We start from the raw sequence: 21,011 nt of genomic DNA on the forward strand, positions 1-21,011 counted from the left end.
GAGTGATTTACCATTCTTAATTGCTGCTCAACTGTGTCTTCTCCAATGATGAAAACTCTGATCCTGCATTTTCTCTACTTTACCTATGATTTCCTCCTTATTTACTTCCTTTGTGTTTTCCTTCCTACCTTCCACTCAGCTTGACATATTATTCTTGCACTTGGTCTGCTTTCCTAAAAGTATAACCTGCACATCATTTCTTCAAGTATCCGATAAAAAACAAGTTACTTACCTGTACACTGTGGTTCTCCAGTATTGTTATCTTTCATAGATTCACATGCTTGTATCTTCCCCGTCGTCATGGTGGGAGTCTCGCGGTAATTAGAAAAGAAGCACCATAAAAGTACATAAGAAACATCCAGAAGGAGAGACAAACTTTGGAAGTTGTCAGCCTCCTTATGTAGGCCCAAACTTCGGCAAATCACAGACCAGCCCTAGACCTCAGCTTCCCAGTCAGAGCCCCTAGACCTCAGATTTCACGCACAAGTGTGCTAAGGTAAAGATGTAGCCTGAGATCAGAAGTGGCAAGCCTAGACGGGGAGGGCTGCATGTGAATCTATGAAAGATAACAATACTGGAGAACCACAGTGTACAGGTAAGTAACTTGTTTTTTCTCCAGTATTGACTCTTTCATAGATTCACATGCTTGTATCAGAGTAGTTAGCAGTGTAAAAGCCATAGGGTGCAGCTAGGTGAAGCCCATCTTTTACCAGAGAGACATATATCACACATGATAAACATTATGAATTATGCATTAAAAACTAACCATAAACAATTCATACCTGTGACAATCAAATATACGAGACTAAATTAAAATTATATAGGCCTCTACTTCTTGCTGTTGAAGAGGATTGTTTGTTCATATATATAGATATGTATATATATATATATATATATATATATATATATATATATATATATATATATATATATATATATATATATATGTACGCTCCAAAATCCCAGGAACATCAATCCAAAAGGAAGGTAGCACACTCAGGGGAGGTTTCACAAAGATTTAATGAGGAAACCAACAGCAACCGGTTGCTGTTGGTTTCCTCATTAAATCTTTGTGAAACCTCCCCTGAGTGTGCTACCTTCCTTTTGGATTGATGTTCCTGGGATTTTGGAGCGTACATTTTGATTTCGGGCACCCCCCCGAATTGGTGTGCACCCACTCGAGCAGTGCAACTGGCTGGTGTTTGTAGCTTCTATATATATATATATATATATATATATGTATATATATATATATATGTATATATATATATATATATATATATATATATATATAAAACACAGCACCTTAGGCCAACAGATGTCTCAGGACACCTTGACCCACAGCAGTGTCCTCTTTCCATGCCGAGTCCAAGCAGTAATGCTTAGTAAATGTGTGCACGTTGGACAATGTTGCTGCTCTACAAATGTCTGGAAGCAACACACCAGCAAACAAAGCTGTAGAAGCTGCCATCTTCCTCGTTGAGTGCGCAGATACCTTTGCAGATGAAGGTTTCCCAGTCTTGTTGTGGCAGAATACAATCACTGAGGAAATCAAATGAGCGATACTATTTCTTGAAAGGGCTTGACCCTTTCTAGGTGATATAAAAGACACAAACAACTGATCAGATTTTCTGTAAGTTTTAGTTCTGTACATGTAGAACTTAATGCATCTCATCACGTCAAAACAGTGCAATGCTCTCTCAGCGTTGGATGAATGATTCCCAAAGTACTTGGAAAGTACAACTGGTTTGTTCAAGTGAAATAAAGTTGGAACTTTAGTGATGAATTGAGGCTTTGTCCTCAAAATAAGCTTATCCTGTCTGATTTTGAGAAAAGGTTCAGCAATCGTGAAAGCTTGGATGTCACTGTTTCTTCTAGTTGATGTGAGGGCTAAGAGTAAGGCCGTCTTCCAAGAAACATATTTCAAATCCGCTTAATGAATGGGTCCAAAAGGTGATTTCATCAATTGAGCCAGAACGGTATTTCGTTCCCACGGAACTGCAGGGCGTTTTAAGGTTGGGAAAACCCTGAAGAGTCCTTACATGAATTCCTTAACGATTTGTGTCCATCACAAAGAAAGTTTATCTGACCATCTACGAAACCTGGAGTTTGACGCCAGGTGTACCTTGATTGATGAGTGAGTTAATTTAGACTTGGCTAAGTGAAGTAAGTAGGGAAAAATTTGTTCCAGAGTGGACTGGAAAGGATGCAATTCCTTTTCTTCGCACCAATAACAGAATCTCTTCCACTTTGCAACATAAGCCCTGTTAATGGATGGAGCTCTGGCCTGCTGCAGAATGGACCTGCAATCCTGCGAGATGTTTAAGTCTGCGAATTCATAGTCATGAGGTTCCAGGCTGACAAACTTAGAGACCTTATTTGAGGATGAACAACTTAGCCGTTGTTCATCGAGAGTAAGTTTGGTAGCAGATGGAAAAGAATGTGTGGGGATATCGAACATAGGAGAAGCTCCGTGTACCAGAACTGCCTCGGCCATGCCTGAGCTATGAGAATTAGATGGCATGGTTCTTGCTTCATTTTGTTTAACACTCTTGGGAAGAGGTGAAATGGTGGAAACGCATAGGCAAATGTTCCCGTCCACTGCATCTGAAGAACTTTCCCCCAATAATTCCTCTGAGGGAATCTGCTGGTGAACCTTTCGCACTTCCTGTTGTTTTCTGTTGCAAACAGATCTAGTTTTGGAGTGCCCCACAACTTGAAGACCCGCTTCAACTGGACGTCATTTAATTCCCATTCGTGATACTGGTAAGTGGTTCTGCTTAAAGAATCTGCCCAATCTTTGTCCACGCCCGGGACATGCTCTATCTGCAGTGTTATGTGGTGATGAATTAACCATCTCCAAATCTCTTGAGCCTGTTTCGATAGAGTGAGAGACCTGGTGGCCCCTTGTTTGGCAAGGTAAAACATTGTTGTGGTATTGTCTGTTCTTAGTAGAATGGAGGATCCCTGGATCCTGGGAAGAAAAGCCTGCAGTCCCAGAAACACTGCCTTCAGTTCTAAGAGATTGATGTGTGAATGTGTTTCTTCAAGGGACCATTTTCCGTGAATTTGCAACTCCTGAAGATGCGCCCCCAAACCCTCCATTGAGGCGTCTGTCGTGATAATGTAATGAGGTTGAACTGTTTGGAACGAAAGTCCCAGAGAAATATTGCTTTCCTTCTCCCACCATGACAGAGACTGTTTTATCGTCTGAGAGAGGGAGATGACGTTCTTGAATGAACCATGTGTCTGCACCCACTGCAAGTCCAACTGCTCCTGCAGAGGCTTCATGTGCAGCCGACAATTTGGAATCAACGGGATGCCTGATCTTGAGCTTCTGTTCCAAAGTGGGAAACGCTTTCATTAGCCTTGTGTCTTGAAGAGCTCCTAGGAACACATGCTTTTGGTTCAGAACCAAATGTGACTTCTCCATGTTGAGCTGTAACCCCAGAGACTTGAAGAGCCGTTGACAGGCCTGCGTAGATTTTCTGGCAGAGTGAAATGTCACCCCTTTTACCAGCCAGTCGTCCAAGTAGGGGTAAACTTGGTGTCCCTGTCATCTCAGAAAGGCCGCTACCGGAGCCATGCATTTCGTGACGACTCTGGGAGCTGAGCGAAGGCCGAATGGCAAAACCTTGAATTGGTAATGAACCCCAGCCACCTCGAACCTTAGGAATTGGTGATGCTTTGAATGAACGGGGATGTGAAAGTATGTGTCCAAGAGAAAATTCCCCCTTGTTTATTATTATGAGAATCTCTTGGAGAGAAAACATTCTGAACGACTGCTTTTTGATGTATTTGTTTATCTGCCTTAGGTCCATGACTTGCCTCCATTTCCGTCATTTTTTCTTTATTAAGAAGAACTTGGAATAAAAACCTTTCCCTCATTGCTTGAAAGGCACTCTTTCTATTGCCCCTTTTTTTAGTAGCATTGCAATTTCTTGCCTCAACAAGGACAGATGATGATGGTAAGTTTTCCTTGGCGGCCGAGTTCGAGGGGGTTTGTGGAGAAACTCTAAGGTGTGGCCGTGTTGGATGATGTCCAGCACCCATTTGTCCCTCGTGATGGTTTGCCATTGATTCAGAAATGGAGAGAGGTGATGAGACCGAAGACGCTGGGAATTAACTCAGGTGACTGGAGGATAGATGTCACTGCCTTCTTGATGAATCCTGCAGCTATCCTTTTCATGCTTACGTCTAACTGACTGCTGGTTGTAAGACGTGTTGGAGGATCGAAATTGCTGATGTTGTCCTCCATATTGTGATCTGTAGCCTTGTTGACCATATGGCTGATATCTGTAGGACTGAAAAGATGGCCTCTGCTGAAATTGACCTCTACCTCTTCGAAAGGATTGAAATCGCCTCTGCTGCAGCGTGCCCAATGAACATGCAGTCTTGTTATCTTTTTTAATGCCCTGCAACTCCTCATCTACATGTTTCCCGAAAAGATTTTCCTTATCGAAGGGCATGTCTAGCACCTTTGATTGGACCTCAGGGTGGAAAGATGTCGACCTCAACCATCCTTGCCTGCGCAGGACTGCATCACCAGCCATTTGCCTAAAGGCAATAGAAGATAAATTCATAGCACAGTCGATCACCTCCGAAGACGATCTAGCACCCTCCTGCAAGAGGTCCTTAGCTTCTTTCTTCTTATCCTCTGGTAGGAATTCGAGAAGAGGAGACATATCTGACCATAATTGACGATCATACCGTCCCAAAATTGTCAAGGCGTTAGTAGCCAACATGGTCGCAAAACGTTTACAGATACTGTCAAGGCGTTTTCCCTCTTTATCAGGCGGTACTGTACAGGGAGATTGCGGGTTCCTGGAACGCCTCTGGGCAGCCTGCATTATGACTGAATCAGGACGAGGATGGCCAATTAAACAGGCTGGAGCTGAATCTGGTGCCTGGTATTTCTTCTCCATCCTCGGTAACACAGCCGGGACGGAGGCTGGATTCTTCATTATTCAGGCCCTCACTCCAAATATAGTTGACAATCGATTGGACCGGACCAATTTCCTTGCAGTGTCCTTAAAATCATAAAGGAAACATTCGGTTTGCACCATGGGTAGAGGCAAATCAAATCTCTTGAAGGGTCTCTCTCAAGCACTTCATGGAAGACCCCAATATCTCCCGGAGGTGAAATAGCCGGAGAAGGAGAATGCAATGGAGAAGATGGAACCACATAATCATCCCACTCTTGGCCAAGAAGGTCTGTATCCTGTGTTAGCTCACCCTCCTTGGGTTGATTGACTGGATCACTTTCTATGTGATCATCCTGGATGGTAATACATCGAGGTGCTTGTTTCTCAGCCTGAACAACAGGTGGTGGAGTAACCACAGGTGGAGGCATAGCAACTTACATACACAGACCACCAGGTCTCAAAGGAACTGGAGCATGAGATTCCGGAAATCTCTTATAGTAATCGTTAACCATATGCCAGAGATCCGACCGCTTGTGCTTCTTCTTCCTCCTCATCAGTGTCTTGACATTTGACACGAAGTTGTGAAGGATTATAGGCGGGACCAAAAAGACTTTCATCACCTGATTCCTCCATGTCTAGAAGGTGGGAAGGAAGTAAAGGTGAGACCTTGCGTAAAGGAGAAATTGCTGGTGACTTTGGTAACAGATGCAAAGTTTTTGTAGCCTGTGTCTGATCTGTTGATGGCGCCGTCGACGATGAGAGGCACCAGATAGGTGATTTGAAAACTACCGTAGATGGAGCGGCCGTCGACGGGGCCTTCAACGCACCCGTTGACAAAGTCGTAGGCCTGACCGTCGACGTAGTGACTGTCATCGTCGTCGTCGCCGTTCAAGTCGTCGACGATGCCATAGACGAAGAGATAGTAGTCACTGTTCTCGTCGAAGAGGCCATTGCCACAGCCGTTGACAAAGAGGTCGTCACCACAGAAGTAGGAGATTTTGAAGAAGATCTCGACGATGGATCCGTCAATGGTGTTTTCTTCGTCGACGAAACCTGTTTAAGAGGGGTGACAGGCAGAGAAGCAGCAGACGACTTATTTAGGCCTGGTTCCTTAGGCTTAACAGCAGATTTTTTGGCAGTGGAGGATTTTTCTGCCTTATGTTTCTTCACATCAGGCTTCAATGAGGTATAGCCCTCATTTTTACGCATCCTCTCAACAGAAGATGGCCCAGGACTCTCTTCAATATCAGACCCAGATTCTGATTTTGATTTTTTCTTCTGGAGCCATAACAATAACCTGGCTTCTCTATCCTTCATAGTTTTACCAGAAAAGGTTATGCAGTATTTACAGTTTTTAGCCTTATGTTTAGGATAAAGGCAATAAAGGCAATCCTTATGAGGATCTTCAGAAAAAAGCCTTGCTTTTCTACAGGATCTACAGGGCCTTAAAAGCCTCCTCTTAGAACCTTCAGACATCTTTAAGAAAAGAAGGTTAAAAGCACAATACCTTGAGGTGAAATCAAACAAGGTCAAAAGTTCACAACTGGAAAACTGAGCAGAGCTCAGGGAGACTTCCTTACACACGACGTGCGGTTAGAAATCTGAAGTCTGGTGGCTCTGTCTGGGGAGCTGAGGTCTAGGGCTGGTCTGGGATTGGCCGAAGTTTGAGCCTACATAAGGAAGCTGACGACTTCCAAAGTTTGTCTTGCCTTCTGGATATTTCTTATGTACTTCTATGGTACTTCTTTTCTAATTACCGCAAGACTCCCACCATGACGACGGGAAAGATACAAGCATGTGAATCTATGAACGATTCAATACTGGAGAATCACACTCATGTTTTTCATCAGAAGAACTGCAAGACAACACCTTTTATCCATTCTACAAGGGTAGTGAGACAAAATATTGAAATTAAAATATTGATATACAATAATATCGATGTTTTAATTTCGATGGTATAGAATATCGATGTGCAAAATATCGAAAGACAAAATATCGTTTTTTAAGGTATGTATGTTACTAATATCGAAATTTACTAATATCGAAATTTTGTTTAGTGTTATGTATTTTATTATGTTGTTTATATGTTTGTTAAATATGTTTTGTAATGTATGTTTGAAAATTAGTAATTTTGTTTACATTTTGCGTTTTAGTATCAGCGCGGGTTGTGGGTTTATAGGGGAATAGGGTGGGAAGTAATTTAATAATAATTAATTAATTAATATATGTTTGTAAATATTTTTAATTAATAATTAATTGGTAATTAATTAATAATAATTAGTTCATTATATTAATTAGAGTTAATGTTTTAATATATTTAATTTTGTGTTATTGTTAATTAATAATTAATTGGTAATTAAATAATATTAATTAGTTAATTAAATTAATTAGAGTTAATGTGCTAATATATTTAATTTTTTGTTATTGTTAATTAATTAATTGGTAATTAAATAATATTAATTAGTAAATTAAATTAATTAGAGTTAATGTGCTAATATATTTATTTTTTGTTATTGTTAATTAATAATTAATTGGTTATTAATTATTTAATTAAATTAATTAGAGTTAATGTGCTAATATATTTGATTTTGTGTTATTGTTAATTAATAATTAATTGATAATTAATAATTATTAAGTGATTACATGATGTGATTTATTTATGTGTAGTGGGTTGTGTGTTTATAGGGGGATAGGGTGTGATATAATTAAATGTAATTAATTAAAGAGATTGTATTTATTTATTGGCATTTATTGTTAATTAATTAGTAATTAATATTTGTTAGTTAGTTCATTTATAATTACATCAATTTAATAATATTAATTGTTATTAATTGATTAATTGAAATTTATATTAATTGTGTTTTTTTGTATGTGTAGTGTGTTGTGTGTTAAAGGGGGAGTAGTGTGGGAAGTAATTTTTACCCCCATGCTATCCAACGCTTTCCCTACTGTTGCACCCTCTGGAGTGGGAATAGTAATTTAAACCCCTACGCTATCCAACGCTTTCCCTACTGTTGCACCCTCTGGAGTGGGAATAGTAATTTAAACCCCTACGCTATCCAACGCTTTCCCTACTGTTGCACTCTCTGGAGTGGGAATAGTAATTTAAACCCCTACGCTATCCAACGCTTTCGCTACTGTTGCACCCTCTGGAGTGGGAATAGTAATTTAAACCCCTACGCTATCCAACGCTTTCCCTACTGTTGCACTCTCTGGAGTGGGAATAGTAATTTTTACCCCTACGCTATCCAACGCTTTCCCTACTGTTGCACCCTTTGGAGTGGGAATAGTAATTTTTACCCCTACGCTATCCAACGCTTTCCCTACTGTTGCACCCTCTGGAGTGGGAATAGTAATTTAAACCCCTACGCTATCCAATGCTTTCCCTACTGTTGCACTCTCTGGAGTGGTAATAGTAATTTAAACCCCTACGCTATCCAAGCTTTCCCTACTGTTGCACCCTCTGGAGTGGGAATAGTAATTTAAACCCCTACGCTATCCAATGCTTTCCCTACTGTTGCACCCTCTGGAGTGGGAATAGTATTTTTTACCCCTACGCAATCCAACGCTTTCCCTACTGTTGCACTCTCTGGAGTGGGAATAGTCATTTTTACCCCTACGCTATCCAACGCTTTCCCTACTGTTGCACCCTCTGGAGTGGGAATAGTAATTTTTACCCCTACGCTATCCAACGCTTTCCCTACTGTTGCACCCTCTGGAGTGGGAATAGTAATTTTTACCCCTACGCAATCCAACGCTTTCCCTACTGTTGCACTCTCTGGAGTGGGAATAGTAATTTTTACCCCTACGCTATCCAACGCTTTCCTTACTGTTGCACCCTCTGGAGTGGGAATAGTAATTTTTACCCCTACGCTATCCAACGCTTTCCCTACTGTTGCACCCTCTGGAGTGGGAATAGTAATTTTTACCCCTACGCTATCCAACGCTTTCACTACTGTTGCACCCTCTGGAGTGGGAATAGTAATTTTTACCCCTACGCTATCCAACGCTTTCCCTACTGTTGCACCCTCTGGAGTGGGAATAGTAATTTTTACCCCTACGCTATTCAACGCTTTCCCTACTGTTGCACCCTCTGGAGTGGGAATAGTAATTTTCACCCCTACGCAATCCAACGCTTTCCCTACTGTTGCACTCTCTGGAGTGGGAATAGTAATTTTTACCCCTATGCTATCCAACGCTTTCCCTACTGTTGCACCCTCTGGAGTGGGAATAGTAATTTTTACCCCTACGCTATCCAACGCTTTCCCTACTGTTGCACCCTCTGGAGTGGGAATAGTAATTTTTACCCCTACGCTATCCAACGCTTTCACTACTGTTGCACCCTCTGGAGTGGGAATAGTAATTTTTACCCCTACGCTATCCAACGCTTTCCCTACGGTTGCACCCTCTGGAGTGGGAATAGTAATTTAAACCCCTACGCTATCCAACGCTTTCCCTACTGTTGCACCCTCTGGAGTGGTAATAGTAATTTAAACCCCTACGCTATCCAACGCTTTCCCTACTGTTGCACTCTCTGGAGTGGGAATAGTAATTTAAACCCCTACGCTATCCAACGCTTTTGCTACTGTTGCACCCTCTGGAGTGGGAATAGTAATTTAAACCCCTACGCTATCCAACGCTTTCCCTACTTTTGCACCCTCTGGAGTGGGAATAGTAATTTTTACCCCTACGCTGTCCAACGTTTTCCCTACTGTTGCACCCTCTGGAGTGGGAATAGTAATTTAAACCCCTACGCTATCCAACGCTTTCCCTACTGTTGCACCCTCTGGAGTGGGAATAGTAATTTTTACCCCTACGCTATCCAACGCTTTTCCTACTGTTGCAATATGTGGAGTACGTATATATATTAATTTATATGTAGAGTTTTTAATTTATTTTAAATGTATATGTATTAGTTATATTTTTTTATGTTTTAATGTTTTTATTTAATATTTGTAAAATTATATGTATTTTTAAATTATTTTTACATTATTATTAATACATTTAAAAAAACGATATTTTTAATTTCGATATTTTTGTATTACAATATTATTTTTTCGATATTTTTGTACTTACCTTTATGAAGTTAAAACTCCGATATTTTTGATGTCGATATTTTTGTGTCAATATTTTTGTATGTAGATATTCTGTCTGTCGATATTATGTCATAGATCCTCTACAAGTACAATCTTCTTAATTTACTGTTGACATTTGAATTGGTTGTTCCTGCTACCCAATCTATTTGGTCTTGTGTGTATCCAATCACAGAAATAGTTCGAATACGATCTAAGATCTAACAGAAATAATTTAGACAGGTTTTCTGGGCTGTTATAGGAAATCATTGACAAAATACAGCTTTTCCTTTATTCCCATGGAGAGATCCAGCATAACTGAGTCTTTCTTCAGAAGTGCATGGAAATTTAAGATGTGTTCCCGTGGCAAGGCTATAGACAGGTCTGCATTTGTCTAGCACAGGGGTCTCCGACAGATCGATTGCAAGCTACTAGTAGCTTACAGGGTGCCACTGCATAACTCACACAAAAGTATAGACTGTCAGCAGGCCTGCGAATTCACGGCAGTCCATCTGAAAAGGCAGCAATTTAAAACTTGGTTCCAGTTTCTGTGATAGCTCAAAAACTGTCAGTTCAGGATGATGGAGCCTAACCATTTCTTAAAAACATTTCTTTACTTTTTTAGCCTTTCTCTTTTTCCTCTCTTTCTTTTCCTTGTTTTCATTTCTTACACTCCTTTCTCGATATCGTTTATCCTTTTTTTGCTTTCCCTTTCTTCCTTTTTACACTACTTTCCCTCCATCTTTGTTGTGCATTCTTTTTCAGTTTCTTTCTCTTTTTATCTATCTGTATTTTACAATTGTGTCCTACTTGTTTCATTTTTTTATTTCTACCTCTACTTTTTCCCTTTTACTCCATGTTCCCCTTCTTTGTTTATTTCTCACTTTTTGCTGTCTTCATCTTTGTCATTCTTTATTTTGCTTCTTTGTTCTCTGCTTCTTTTTTTTCTTTTTAATTCTTCGCTGCCTTTCTTTCAGATAAACATAGAAACTCAACAATTTCTACCAGGAGTACCAGAGCCAAGGAAAGCAAATTTGCACAAAGGTAGGGTAAAGAGGATGTATTCTGCAGGCTTCTCAACTGAGGAACAGGCATTGCAAAGAGAATTAGCGGCAGTGCATGTAACTTGAGGGAAAAATATTTCCTGATGAGGAGTGCAGAGAGGAATCTGTACACACTCAGAGAAGTGCAAAACAGAGGCTAACAGAGACCAGCAAGAGATAGAATGGCGCACTGCAACACTGGCGGGACTGGGAATAGCAGTGATTTAAAATGAACATTTGCTTAGTGTGACAAACCTGAGGCTGGTAGAGCAATGTTTAGCATTGTGTTATGACCACTGGTGACGACTGAAGGGGATTTGAATGATGGCACCATGCAGGTAATCTCACATTGGAGTTACCTGTGACTGAGAATCAGCTCAGGGAAGCCTGGAGACGTGACTGTGGACATTTGTCCTATATCATTTGTCACAAGTAAGGGTAGAAGTGGTGAACAAAGCAGCCAACTTGAAATGGATTAAGGGAAGCTTGGAATACAGTTATGCTTTGGCTGTCTGCTTCTACCAGTGAATGGTCTACGATGCCTAATCATTTGTTGAATGATTGGAAAGTGAATTTACCAAGAAGGATCTTGGTAAACAGAGAGAGGGTAATGAAGACAGGACTTGAGGCTCATTTGATTTCGATGGTGACTACGTTCCCCGAGTGTCTTTGATTAATCAAATGCTGAAGACGATTAATAAAAATACATTTGCCCTGGAGTTTAATTTTCATGCACTCTAAGAGACAATTCTGGGAATAGAATGTAGGCCATCACGAGAAGTCCACATAGACAACCACAGACAATGTACAGCAGGAAAAGAAAATAGGTAAATATCTCTAGGGGGAATGGGGCTGACCCAGAAATATCAACAAGAACTGGAGAAACAGATAGAAATTGCAGAAAATACTGTTAGAGCAGAGAATCTGAGTGTTCTAGTGTTCCAGAAGACAACAAAGGGAGCGATTTGGCTGAATACATGGCCAGGTGGCTGGCAGACGAGTTAGATATTCAGCTATAGGTTCTCACTGGAGAAATAAAAAGCTGCTATAAAAACTATTGTCAATTTGTGCACAGACCACAAGCCCTTAACAAAAGTACTCACAACGAAAGGTTTGTATACGGCTTCACCCAGGTTAGCCAGGCTGTCAGTGCGCTTGTTCGACTACGTGTACAACATCCAATATGTCCCTGGAATGAAAAAAGTTGTTGCAGACTTTTTAAGCAGAATGCCCGCCGGGACAACTAGCAACATTGACACCAACGGAATAGAAGAGTCAAGTATAGCTAATTTACTTGAAAGATCCAGTGGAATTTCCAAAGAAGAGTGGCTCTTGGAGCAAAACAAAGACATTATCATTTGTCAAGTAATACAAATGCTGACGGATGGTTAGACTTGTAAAAGTGAACTGGCAGAACCTCTAAAGCACTTCTGGGAAGTGAAAGACAAATTGTCACTAGAAAAAGGTTGTCACTAGAAAAAGGATACCTATTGAGAAGTGGAAGATTTATTCCACCAAAGGACATCAGAACAAAGATACTTAGGTTATGTCACAAAAGGTAAAACCGAAAGGTACCCGTGTAAACCTAAAACAACCAAATGGTGTGATGAACTTTGTCAGTTCCTTGCTATCACGATGTAGAGGTACCTGGTGATAGGCCGATTTCAAGTCAATTGCCAAGAAAAACTTGGTGCCCTTAGTGGTAGCTAGCATCTCATTTATTTTTGGGAGTGGATATTGCTCCACTACAATGTTTTGGTTTTAGGTCACAAACGTCTACACAAAGTCTCATCTTGCCATTAGGTCGTTTTGCGATGACAAAGGGAGCGACCCATTCTGACGCTTCCACCCTTTTAATTATTCCTTTGTCCATAAGTTTGTTTAATTGGGTCCTAACTTCATCCCTTATGGCAAATGGAATGTTTTTTGCTTTGTGTACCACAGGGGTTGTGATTGGCTTTAGTTTGATTCTGTGTTGATATCTGTTAGGACTCCCACAGCCCCACTAAATACTCCAGGATATTTTTTGAATAAGGATTTTGCATAGTCATTGTATACTTTTATTCCTCCTGCGCCTAAGCAATGCATGAGCAGTTTGTATTTCTTTTCTGTTTTAACTTCTTCACCTTCTTCTAATGTTGAAATGTAATTGAGGAAATACTCCCTCCATTCTTCCCACTTAAGTGCAGGTTCACCCCCAGCACATAGGAATGTTTCAGGTGGAGAAAGGTTCCATACGCAACCTGAAGCCATGCCAGAAGTAATATTTAATGGAAATTGTGTAATATTTGTGTAAAAAAAATAATAAAATCTTTTGTTTTGTAGAAGACAGAATGTGACTGAGAAGGTGTGTGAAATTCGACTGGATATGTTATAATACTTGACAGCTCACCATAGGTGTAAAGATCAAGCGCGTTACAAGGTTCAAATACTTTTCAGTTCCGTTTTTTTTTTATATTCAACAGCTAAAAGAGGAGCGGGACTCATTATAATGTAAACAGAGGAAATAGGTGATGTCACTCCACAAAGAGTTTGAAGCTAGAGGCACATTAGCAGAAATAATTTACCCTCCTAAAATAAATGTGGTGATGATGGCAAAAGGTACTGTATTTTAAATTTAGATGATGACATGGTAGTCCTTGGCGGGATGTAAATATGGATTCCTCCCCTCCTTAGCTGATCAAACTTTTGTATCCACAATTAAATGGAATGGTTTGCTGAAAATTATTGTGTGACCAAGAGGGAAACAGTTCTGAACTGGGTGGCAAGAGTGCAGCATAATGAACCTGATGAGCCTAACCTTAAAGGAAAAGTGCAGTACAGCGCTCATTTTCACCCATCGATCATCATGCTCCCAGCCCTTCCAGACCCAGCAATGTAATATCTGAACAGACACCCATCCTTTATGCTCTCTCATTTATTCACTAACTCTGTCCATCTGTGTATCCGATCTACTTTAGGTTAGTCACCCTCTCCTTATCTACGCTTTTCATCAATAATTCTATTCTTGTATTTATCCCCCTTTTGCAAATCGGGGACTCTGTCAGATGTTCCCGGACTGTGTCAATGATACCTTTTACATTGAGGGGGATAGGATGTAGGTGTAGGGCAGCCTCGTGCCACACTGATCCACACTGAGGATGACCATGAGGGATAACACATGGCTAAAGGTGACGCAAAAAGACAAAATGAGAAGATACACTGATGATTTTGGACGGTTTAGAACGGTCTGTATCATAATGAGACTCTTGTTCTTAAGATCTGTTCCAAAAATCATTACAATTGGAGTTATAAAAATATGCTTGATAAATGTGAATTAGTGTTGCTTTTGGTTGTAAGGTGTGCTTTAATATGTGGCATTATGCTGCAAGTTGGCTGATCAGTAAAAAGCTGCTTTTTGATTTGCACATGAGTGACATATACTTAGTCATTCACTTATACTCTTAGACTTACTTTCATTGGAAATTTACATTTGAAGTGAAGCTGAACATCACCCTGGCCTTGCTCATGAATGACTGCCTGGCTGTAGTGTTGAAAATACATAGACGAAAAAAAGACACATGCATATGCTGACCTTGAAGAATTCACTGATCGCAGTGCAAGCTGAAATACAATCAAAGTTTGGTATCAATAATATTCCATGTTTGCTGGTCACACAAATTCTCGACAAGGCGATTTTTCCAACAAACAACAATGAGAAACATTTTTTAGATGCAAAACAGAGTGTTAGCATGCCGTTATCAATAAACATACCTGCTGCTCAGCCAGTGTGACTGGGGTGTGGAATGTTGGTGTGTGGTAATGCAGTGGAATGTTGGCTGTTGAGAGAGTCAGTTTGCAAATGGGCTGAGCAGCAGGAAGGCTGCTCCTGGTGGGGCTCTTCATTATATCTCGTGATCTTAACATCTTAATAAATCATTTTACTTAATCTACTCTGGACTATTGGTCTTTCTTTGACTACAACAATATGTTCATCCTATACCATTCCAAATAAAATGTCAACGTCTTTAGTTCTGCCAATAAAAATGTGGGTGTTTTGTCACTACAACACTCACAGGATTTTTGGCTCGACACAGTAATATCTTTTTTGTAGACTGTATACTAGCTTGCCTATCTCTGATGCACCCAGTTTGGTTGGCATGGATATTGCTCTGATTGTGTGTTTGCAATGACATTTGGTGAAGATTTCTGTGTCATAACTAAACAAACTTAACAGTTGCTAGGACGAGCACATCAAGTTTATAGAGGGTTTAAAATGTGGCAATTCATCTGTACTTTGGACAATTTCAAACAGACCATTTTCACTTACAAGTGCCTTAATGGCATGGGCTTGTCCTACTTTTCAAATCCTTCACTATTCCACCAGAGGAGCATTGCACTCCCCAGACCATTGCATTATTATGGCCTCAAAAACAGTGTACGTTTCTATGAAAAATTGGGTTTTCAATTATCAAGCAACACCACAATCCCTGTCAAGATGCACCACAATAGTCACTAAATTAACCTATGCTTGACCCTCTGGTAGCAGCCGCGGCCGGTAGTGGGAGTACCTGCCGGGCGGTGACGTGGGGAGGGTGGGGGATAGTAATGTTTGGATTACGGAGTTTAACAGGTAAGTAAACATATAAATAAATAAAACAAATTTTATTGCGCGCACTGCATCGCATTTGGTGATGCAGTGCACACAACCACATTCGTTTTATTGATTTATATGTTTACTTACCTGTTAAACTCCGTAATCCATACATTACTAACCCCCACCCTGCCCCTCCCCCTCCCCCTCCCCATGTCACCGCCCGGCAGGTACTCCCACTACCGGCCGCGGCTGTCTGGTAGCCTGGCACAAATGCAGTCAAGGTTAACTTAGAGGCACTGTGTTAGGCATTTATGCAGCACTAAAACAACAATAATAAAGTGAAAACAAAACACAATAAAAATCCAAAACCACTTTCTAAAACTAGTATACATTTTAATAAAATAAAATGAGACCATAATGACAAAAATCCAATCAGTAAAACCAGAGATATCCAGCTTTAAAGATTTAAGTAAAAGTAGTGCCAAGAAGCAGAAAGCGCTAACTGTGAGTATTTAGTCGTGCTAGACTGTGACAAAGTCACAAGTTCAGGCTAACCAAGATGGAGTGCTGCGCGGATACAGGGACCAGGTTAGTCCAACTGAAAAAGTTACCTTCTCAAAGTCTGGCACGCAGAATTCAAAACTTCTTGATTTCACAGGAAAGAGCTCAACTGATGCCAGTATTGCCCTGGATCTGGAGAGGCACCTCTTGATGATCAGGAACTCACTCCAGTAGAGTCCAGCTGGGATCAGCCAGGTCCAGTTGCAAGTCAAGGCAGGTCCAGTTGCAGGAGGCCAGCTCGGCAATTGCAGTGCGACATCTGAAGCTTGTTGTATCCCTCTAGAGCAGAACAGGAGGTCAGCCAACTGACCTCCTCACTCACTCTGGTAGTCCTGGGTTCAAGGAAATGGTTCCGTCTTCTTCAAGCAGCAAGGCAGTCCTCAAGCAGCAAGGCAGTCCTCAAGCAGCAGGGCAGTCCTCTGAAGAACAGGCAGGCCTCAATCAGCAAGGCAGTCCTCTGACATACAAGGCAGTCCTTCTGAAGCATTTCACAGGTCCAAGAGTGTATAAAAAGTGGGTCTGAGGGTCCACCTTTTATACCTGGTGCCAGCTTTTAAGTGGAAGAAACACCTTGAGCTTTCCCCATGATTCTGGAGTTTACTTCCTCCCTGGCAAGGTCCCAAGATGTCTCGGGTTGTGAAAGCCTGGTGTCAAGTTCTTTGTAAGTGTGCTGAGCCAGCTCCTTTGAAATGTAAGTGCGGCAGGGAACAACTCCACTCCTCCCATTCTGGTAGGATGGCCCTCTCCCAGCTACTCCCAGGTCTTATTGTTCACTGTCTGGGCCCAATACGCATTCCTGGTGGGGGAGTAAATTATAGGCCCAGGCAGCTCGAAACTCCTAGAAGGCACCATAAAACTTAGGGCGGGAAAGGACAACTTACTTACCTTCAGTAACACCTTGTTGGAGGGATTACGCACATACAAAGAACTACGCATAGAAAAGCAGGACCTCAGTGTATAGGGGTGTACCAACCTACCACATTAGTACCCAAAATCCCAAAATTGACCAGCTATAGTGTCTCATTTGCTCTCCTCCAAATATCACACAGCTACAAATGATTAGACAACCCAGAACACAACACTCCCGACTCTCTCAGGAATCGAGAGAGCAAGACATACTCTTTCGCTCACTCACTCGTATTTGTCCACAATAAGAATCGGAAGAGTCACTGAAATAGTTCCTAATTTTTATTTTAACTATTGTGCTCTACAATACAGTATATGAGCCTTTACCAGCAGCAAAATGCATAAACTCAACACAGTTAGCATTGTTACAATTCCTTAGAGTACAAAGGTGATAGTCATTAAATAAAGACTGTGGAAAAAGGACAATGAGGCCTAACCACCCTCCCCTTGACTAGAAGAAGTTCATTTATATGAAGGAAGATCTCTGGGCTTTGACAGCAGACCCCATACCTTAAAGCTTGGATGTAAGGTTTACATCATAGGAACAGCTGAGCACTTCTCCATGGAAAGGCTTTCTCCAAGTGTGTTAAAACAGCATGCAACCCCATAATATCAAAGCACGAGTCTTCAGTATTGCAGCTGTGTGTAGCATGTTATGTCTCAAGGGGCTAGGGACTGACCAGAACAGAATAACAAACGGCATTGTTTATCGACCTTGCACATCGTGTTCAGACTAAACTCCAGGAAAGGCAGAGAAAGCGAAAAGCAGCCCATTCTCATGTGAAAGGCACAAACAGAGTCTTGCAAAAACAAAGTCATGTAGTAATGTGCGCAAAAGCAGCATCATGGCAGCAAAGCTCATGCTAACTTAGCAATGTCGACAATGTCCCTAAGGGCCATATAACAGCCTGTAGATTCCTTACCTTTGAATTTTCCAGGTGTCATGCGATCAACGTCAAGACCACCGTCGAGAGCGGGACGGCGTTCCCATAGCAGATCACTTCGATCGACACCGATGGTGACGCAGACTTCATCAACGTCGAGGCATTCGACCCGGCGTAAGTCGGGTGCCATCTTCTTACCACAGGAAGGACATTTCCTGAATAAGGCTGGCATCCTGACTGGAAAAATGTATGGTAAAACCAAAAAAACAGTAGAATAGAGCTTTTAGAAGTCAGAAAATGTCGAGTTTTCGGAGATAAATATCAATTAAATCCCTTTCAGAAGGAGCCGGAAAAAAGAACTGACCTAACTGCCACCTGTGGTGCATCATGGGAGCAGGGGGTCTCCTGCAGGTCTTAAAGGCACGGTACCCCTACTCTAATGCCTTAAAGGCAAGGTGTCCGTTTTTTCTTTGTTTCTTAGTACTCTACTGCAGCCTACAGGCAAATGCCTGCAATTACAAGCTTTCCCTATGGCAATAAAGCATTGTTGTATGGCAATTGTTTACTGCTTGTAATTTCAGCATTTTTGGCATGTTGGAAACATTTTAGGCTGCATGTATATGTTTTGAACATATGCATATAAAAGTATATATATGTATTTTCTATATGCTCCGGGATCCAGCACATGGGTGGGGATTATTCATAGGTTATGACTATTGATGAGTATCCCCTGGATGAGAACCACATTAAGGTCCCACTGAGGCATAATGAAGGGGGAAGGTGGAAACATATGTGCAAGGCCTTTTAAGAATCTATGTACAATGGGTGACTTAAATAAAGAGGGTTGGTCTGGTAGCCTCAAAAATGCAGACAGAGCATATAAATACCCTTTAGGGTGCACAGAGCAGAGCCCTGCTAGGCAAGGGTCAAAATAAAAAGTAAACTATCGGAGAGGGAAGCAGAAAGAGGGTCGATAGACTTCTCTGTACAATATATCACACATTTGTGCCACCAGCAGGTGTATACTGCCTTAGTGGAGGGATGCCTTTCTGCCAGAACAACATTACAAACTTCGAAAGCTATCAACTGTCGCCACTCAATCTCCATGCAAGAAGTCAAGGAGTTGACAGGTTTGGGTGGAGTACGCTCCCATGATACTGCGACAGAAAATCCTCCTGATGGGATAGCCTGATCAGAGGACTGATGCTCATTTGTGGAAGCTTTGGATACCAGGCTCTACGTCCCCGGTCAGGATCTTCAAGGATGACTTGGGCCCGGTCGTTCCTGATCTTCTTGAGAATTCTGGGCACGACTGGCATGGGTGGAAAGGCGTACAGGAGACTTGAGCTCCACTCGAGATGAAAAGCGTCTCTGAACGTGAGCGACATTGGAAACACCAACGTGCACGTTCACTGTGGAGGCAACCAGATCTAACTGCGATGGATATGCCCTGTTGTTCCAGCTCTGTCCAATGACACAGGGCCTTCTTGACAAAGAGTCCAATACCCCCCTCCGCCCTGTATGTTGCAGTACCGCATGTACGGTAGTGCCGATCCTTCCTTTGATGGAGGGTGGAAAGCCTTTCAATACCAATCGGATCACTCAGAGCTCCAGCATGTTGATGTGGAGTCCGGATTCCGCTGGAGACCAGAGTCCTCTGATCTCCACCTCTCCCACATGGCCGCCCCATCCCAGAATTAACGCATCGGTCACTAAAAGAATCAGCACATTTAGATCTATTGGGGAACACAATCATACGATTAGGATCATCTGGGGGAATGGTTAAGAACCCTCAACCCTAAGAACTGAAACATTAGTTCCCAAGAGTTAGAAGCCGCATAACAGATCCATCTTTGATGACGGGAATTATGGTAACTGCTACTTTATTAAGCAAATAGATGACAGGTTCATTCCTGTGACACATTTTATACATGTATTGTTGTTTCTCATTTCTTATTCATTGTGCTAAGTATGTTTATTGTTGTTATTTAGAAAGCCTGTTATAGTTTTGTTGTTTTGAAACACCACAAATGTGTATGTATATATTGAAACAAATGATTGTGTCTCCCCTTTTTCTCTGACAAAAAAGAAAAAGTGAATTTATCAAAAGTGTAAAAGAACTAAGGTTAATAAATCCAAGGGCCAAGCAAATGACTAAATGGTCTGAGTATGCTTAATAGTGTAAAACGACCGCTTTAACAACCCCTCTTAACTTTCTTTAAAAAGTGGCATTTTCAAAATTGTAATCTAACATCTGACTTTACTATTGAGGAGGATTATATATTGCGGGCAATTGTGGTTAGGGCCATAAACATTGATAAGTATATATTCCATACCTCTCCCCTTACATTTTGAGATAACGTGTCTACCATTGTTATCAGTGTATAGCTCTTCTAGAGTGAGCCGGGCAGTGGGGTTGACCCAAGTGAGAACTCCCCGGGCATGCGTAGTGCAGCCCACAGCATGAAATGTGCTGCGCATCCTGCTACGGAGCTGTGGGAAGAGTGCTACAGGGACGTGTGTTTCTTGTAGTAGGGCTACATCTACCTTATGTTTGGTGAGGTATGACATAACTTTCCTGGTTTTATGTTGATCGTTGAGGTCTCAAATATTCCATGTCAGGAGTTTCACCCTATCTTCCATATTAAGAGGCAACAAGGGATGATCGAGACATTTGCAACTTTATCCAGTCACTGTTAAGGTACAAGTGACAGAGTAGTGTTAACCTGTGCCTCGCTGTGCGTGTGAATTTCAGTAGATTTTTATTACTTGTACACCATTCAATAATGTTTATTTTGGAAGGTAATTCCATAAAACATGCAAACATAAAAACAGGCCAATATTGCAATTACATAAGTAAAAAAATAAAAAGTTTTATCAATAAGATCAATCCGTGTTTAAAATCATCATAAAATGTTTGTTTAAACTCCCTAGTCGGGGGCGTGGCTTGCCGAGCCGACATGGCGGACGTGTGCTGATGAGCTCCGTCTAGCCCTTCATTGATCCTGCAATTATCCTTGCTCCCTAGGTCGTATTTTGGGTCC

The 21,011-nt window shown here is 41.3% G+C and overlaps 1 protein-coding gene across 8 annotated transcripts in view; it reads right to left on the reverse strand.

Annotated features, from left to right (window-relative positions):
* Window positions 1-21,011, reverse strand: part of RAD9B (RAD9 checkpoint clamp component B) — a 583,995-nt gene that overhangs the window by 466,472 nt on the left and 96,512 nt on the right. For 7 of the 8 annotated variants that reach the window (XR_013602561.1, XM_078667483.1, XM_078667485.1 and 4 more), the window contains one exon: window positions 14,494-14,643. The exons of the other annotated variant lie outside the window; for it this stretch is intronic. Coding sequence is in view for 6 of the 7 variants with exons in the window: in XM_078667483.1 (XP_078523609.1) it covers window positions 14,494-14,643 (150 nt within the window). In the remaining variant the exon portion in view is untranslated. The remainder of the gene's footprint in view (window positions 1-14,493; window positions 14,644-21,011) is intronic. 8 annotated transcript variants of the gene reach the window in all.

Source organism: Lissotriton helveticus, chromosome 11, assembly GCF_964261635.1.
Source record: "Lissotriton helveticus chromosome 11, aLisHel1.1, whole genome shotgun sequence".
Classification (NCBI taxonomy): Eukaryota; Metazoa; Chordata; class Amphibia; order Caudata; family Salamandridae; genus Lissotriton; species Lissotriton helveticus.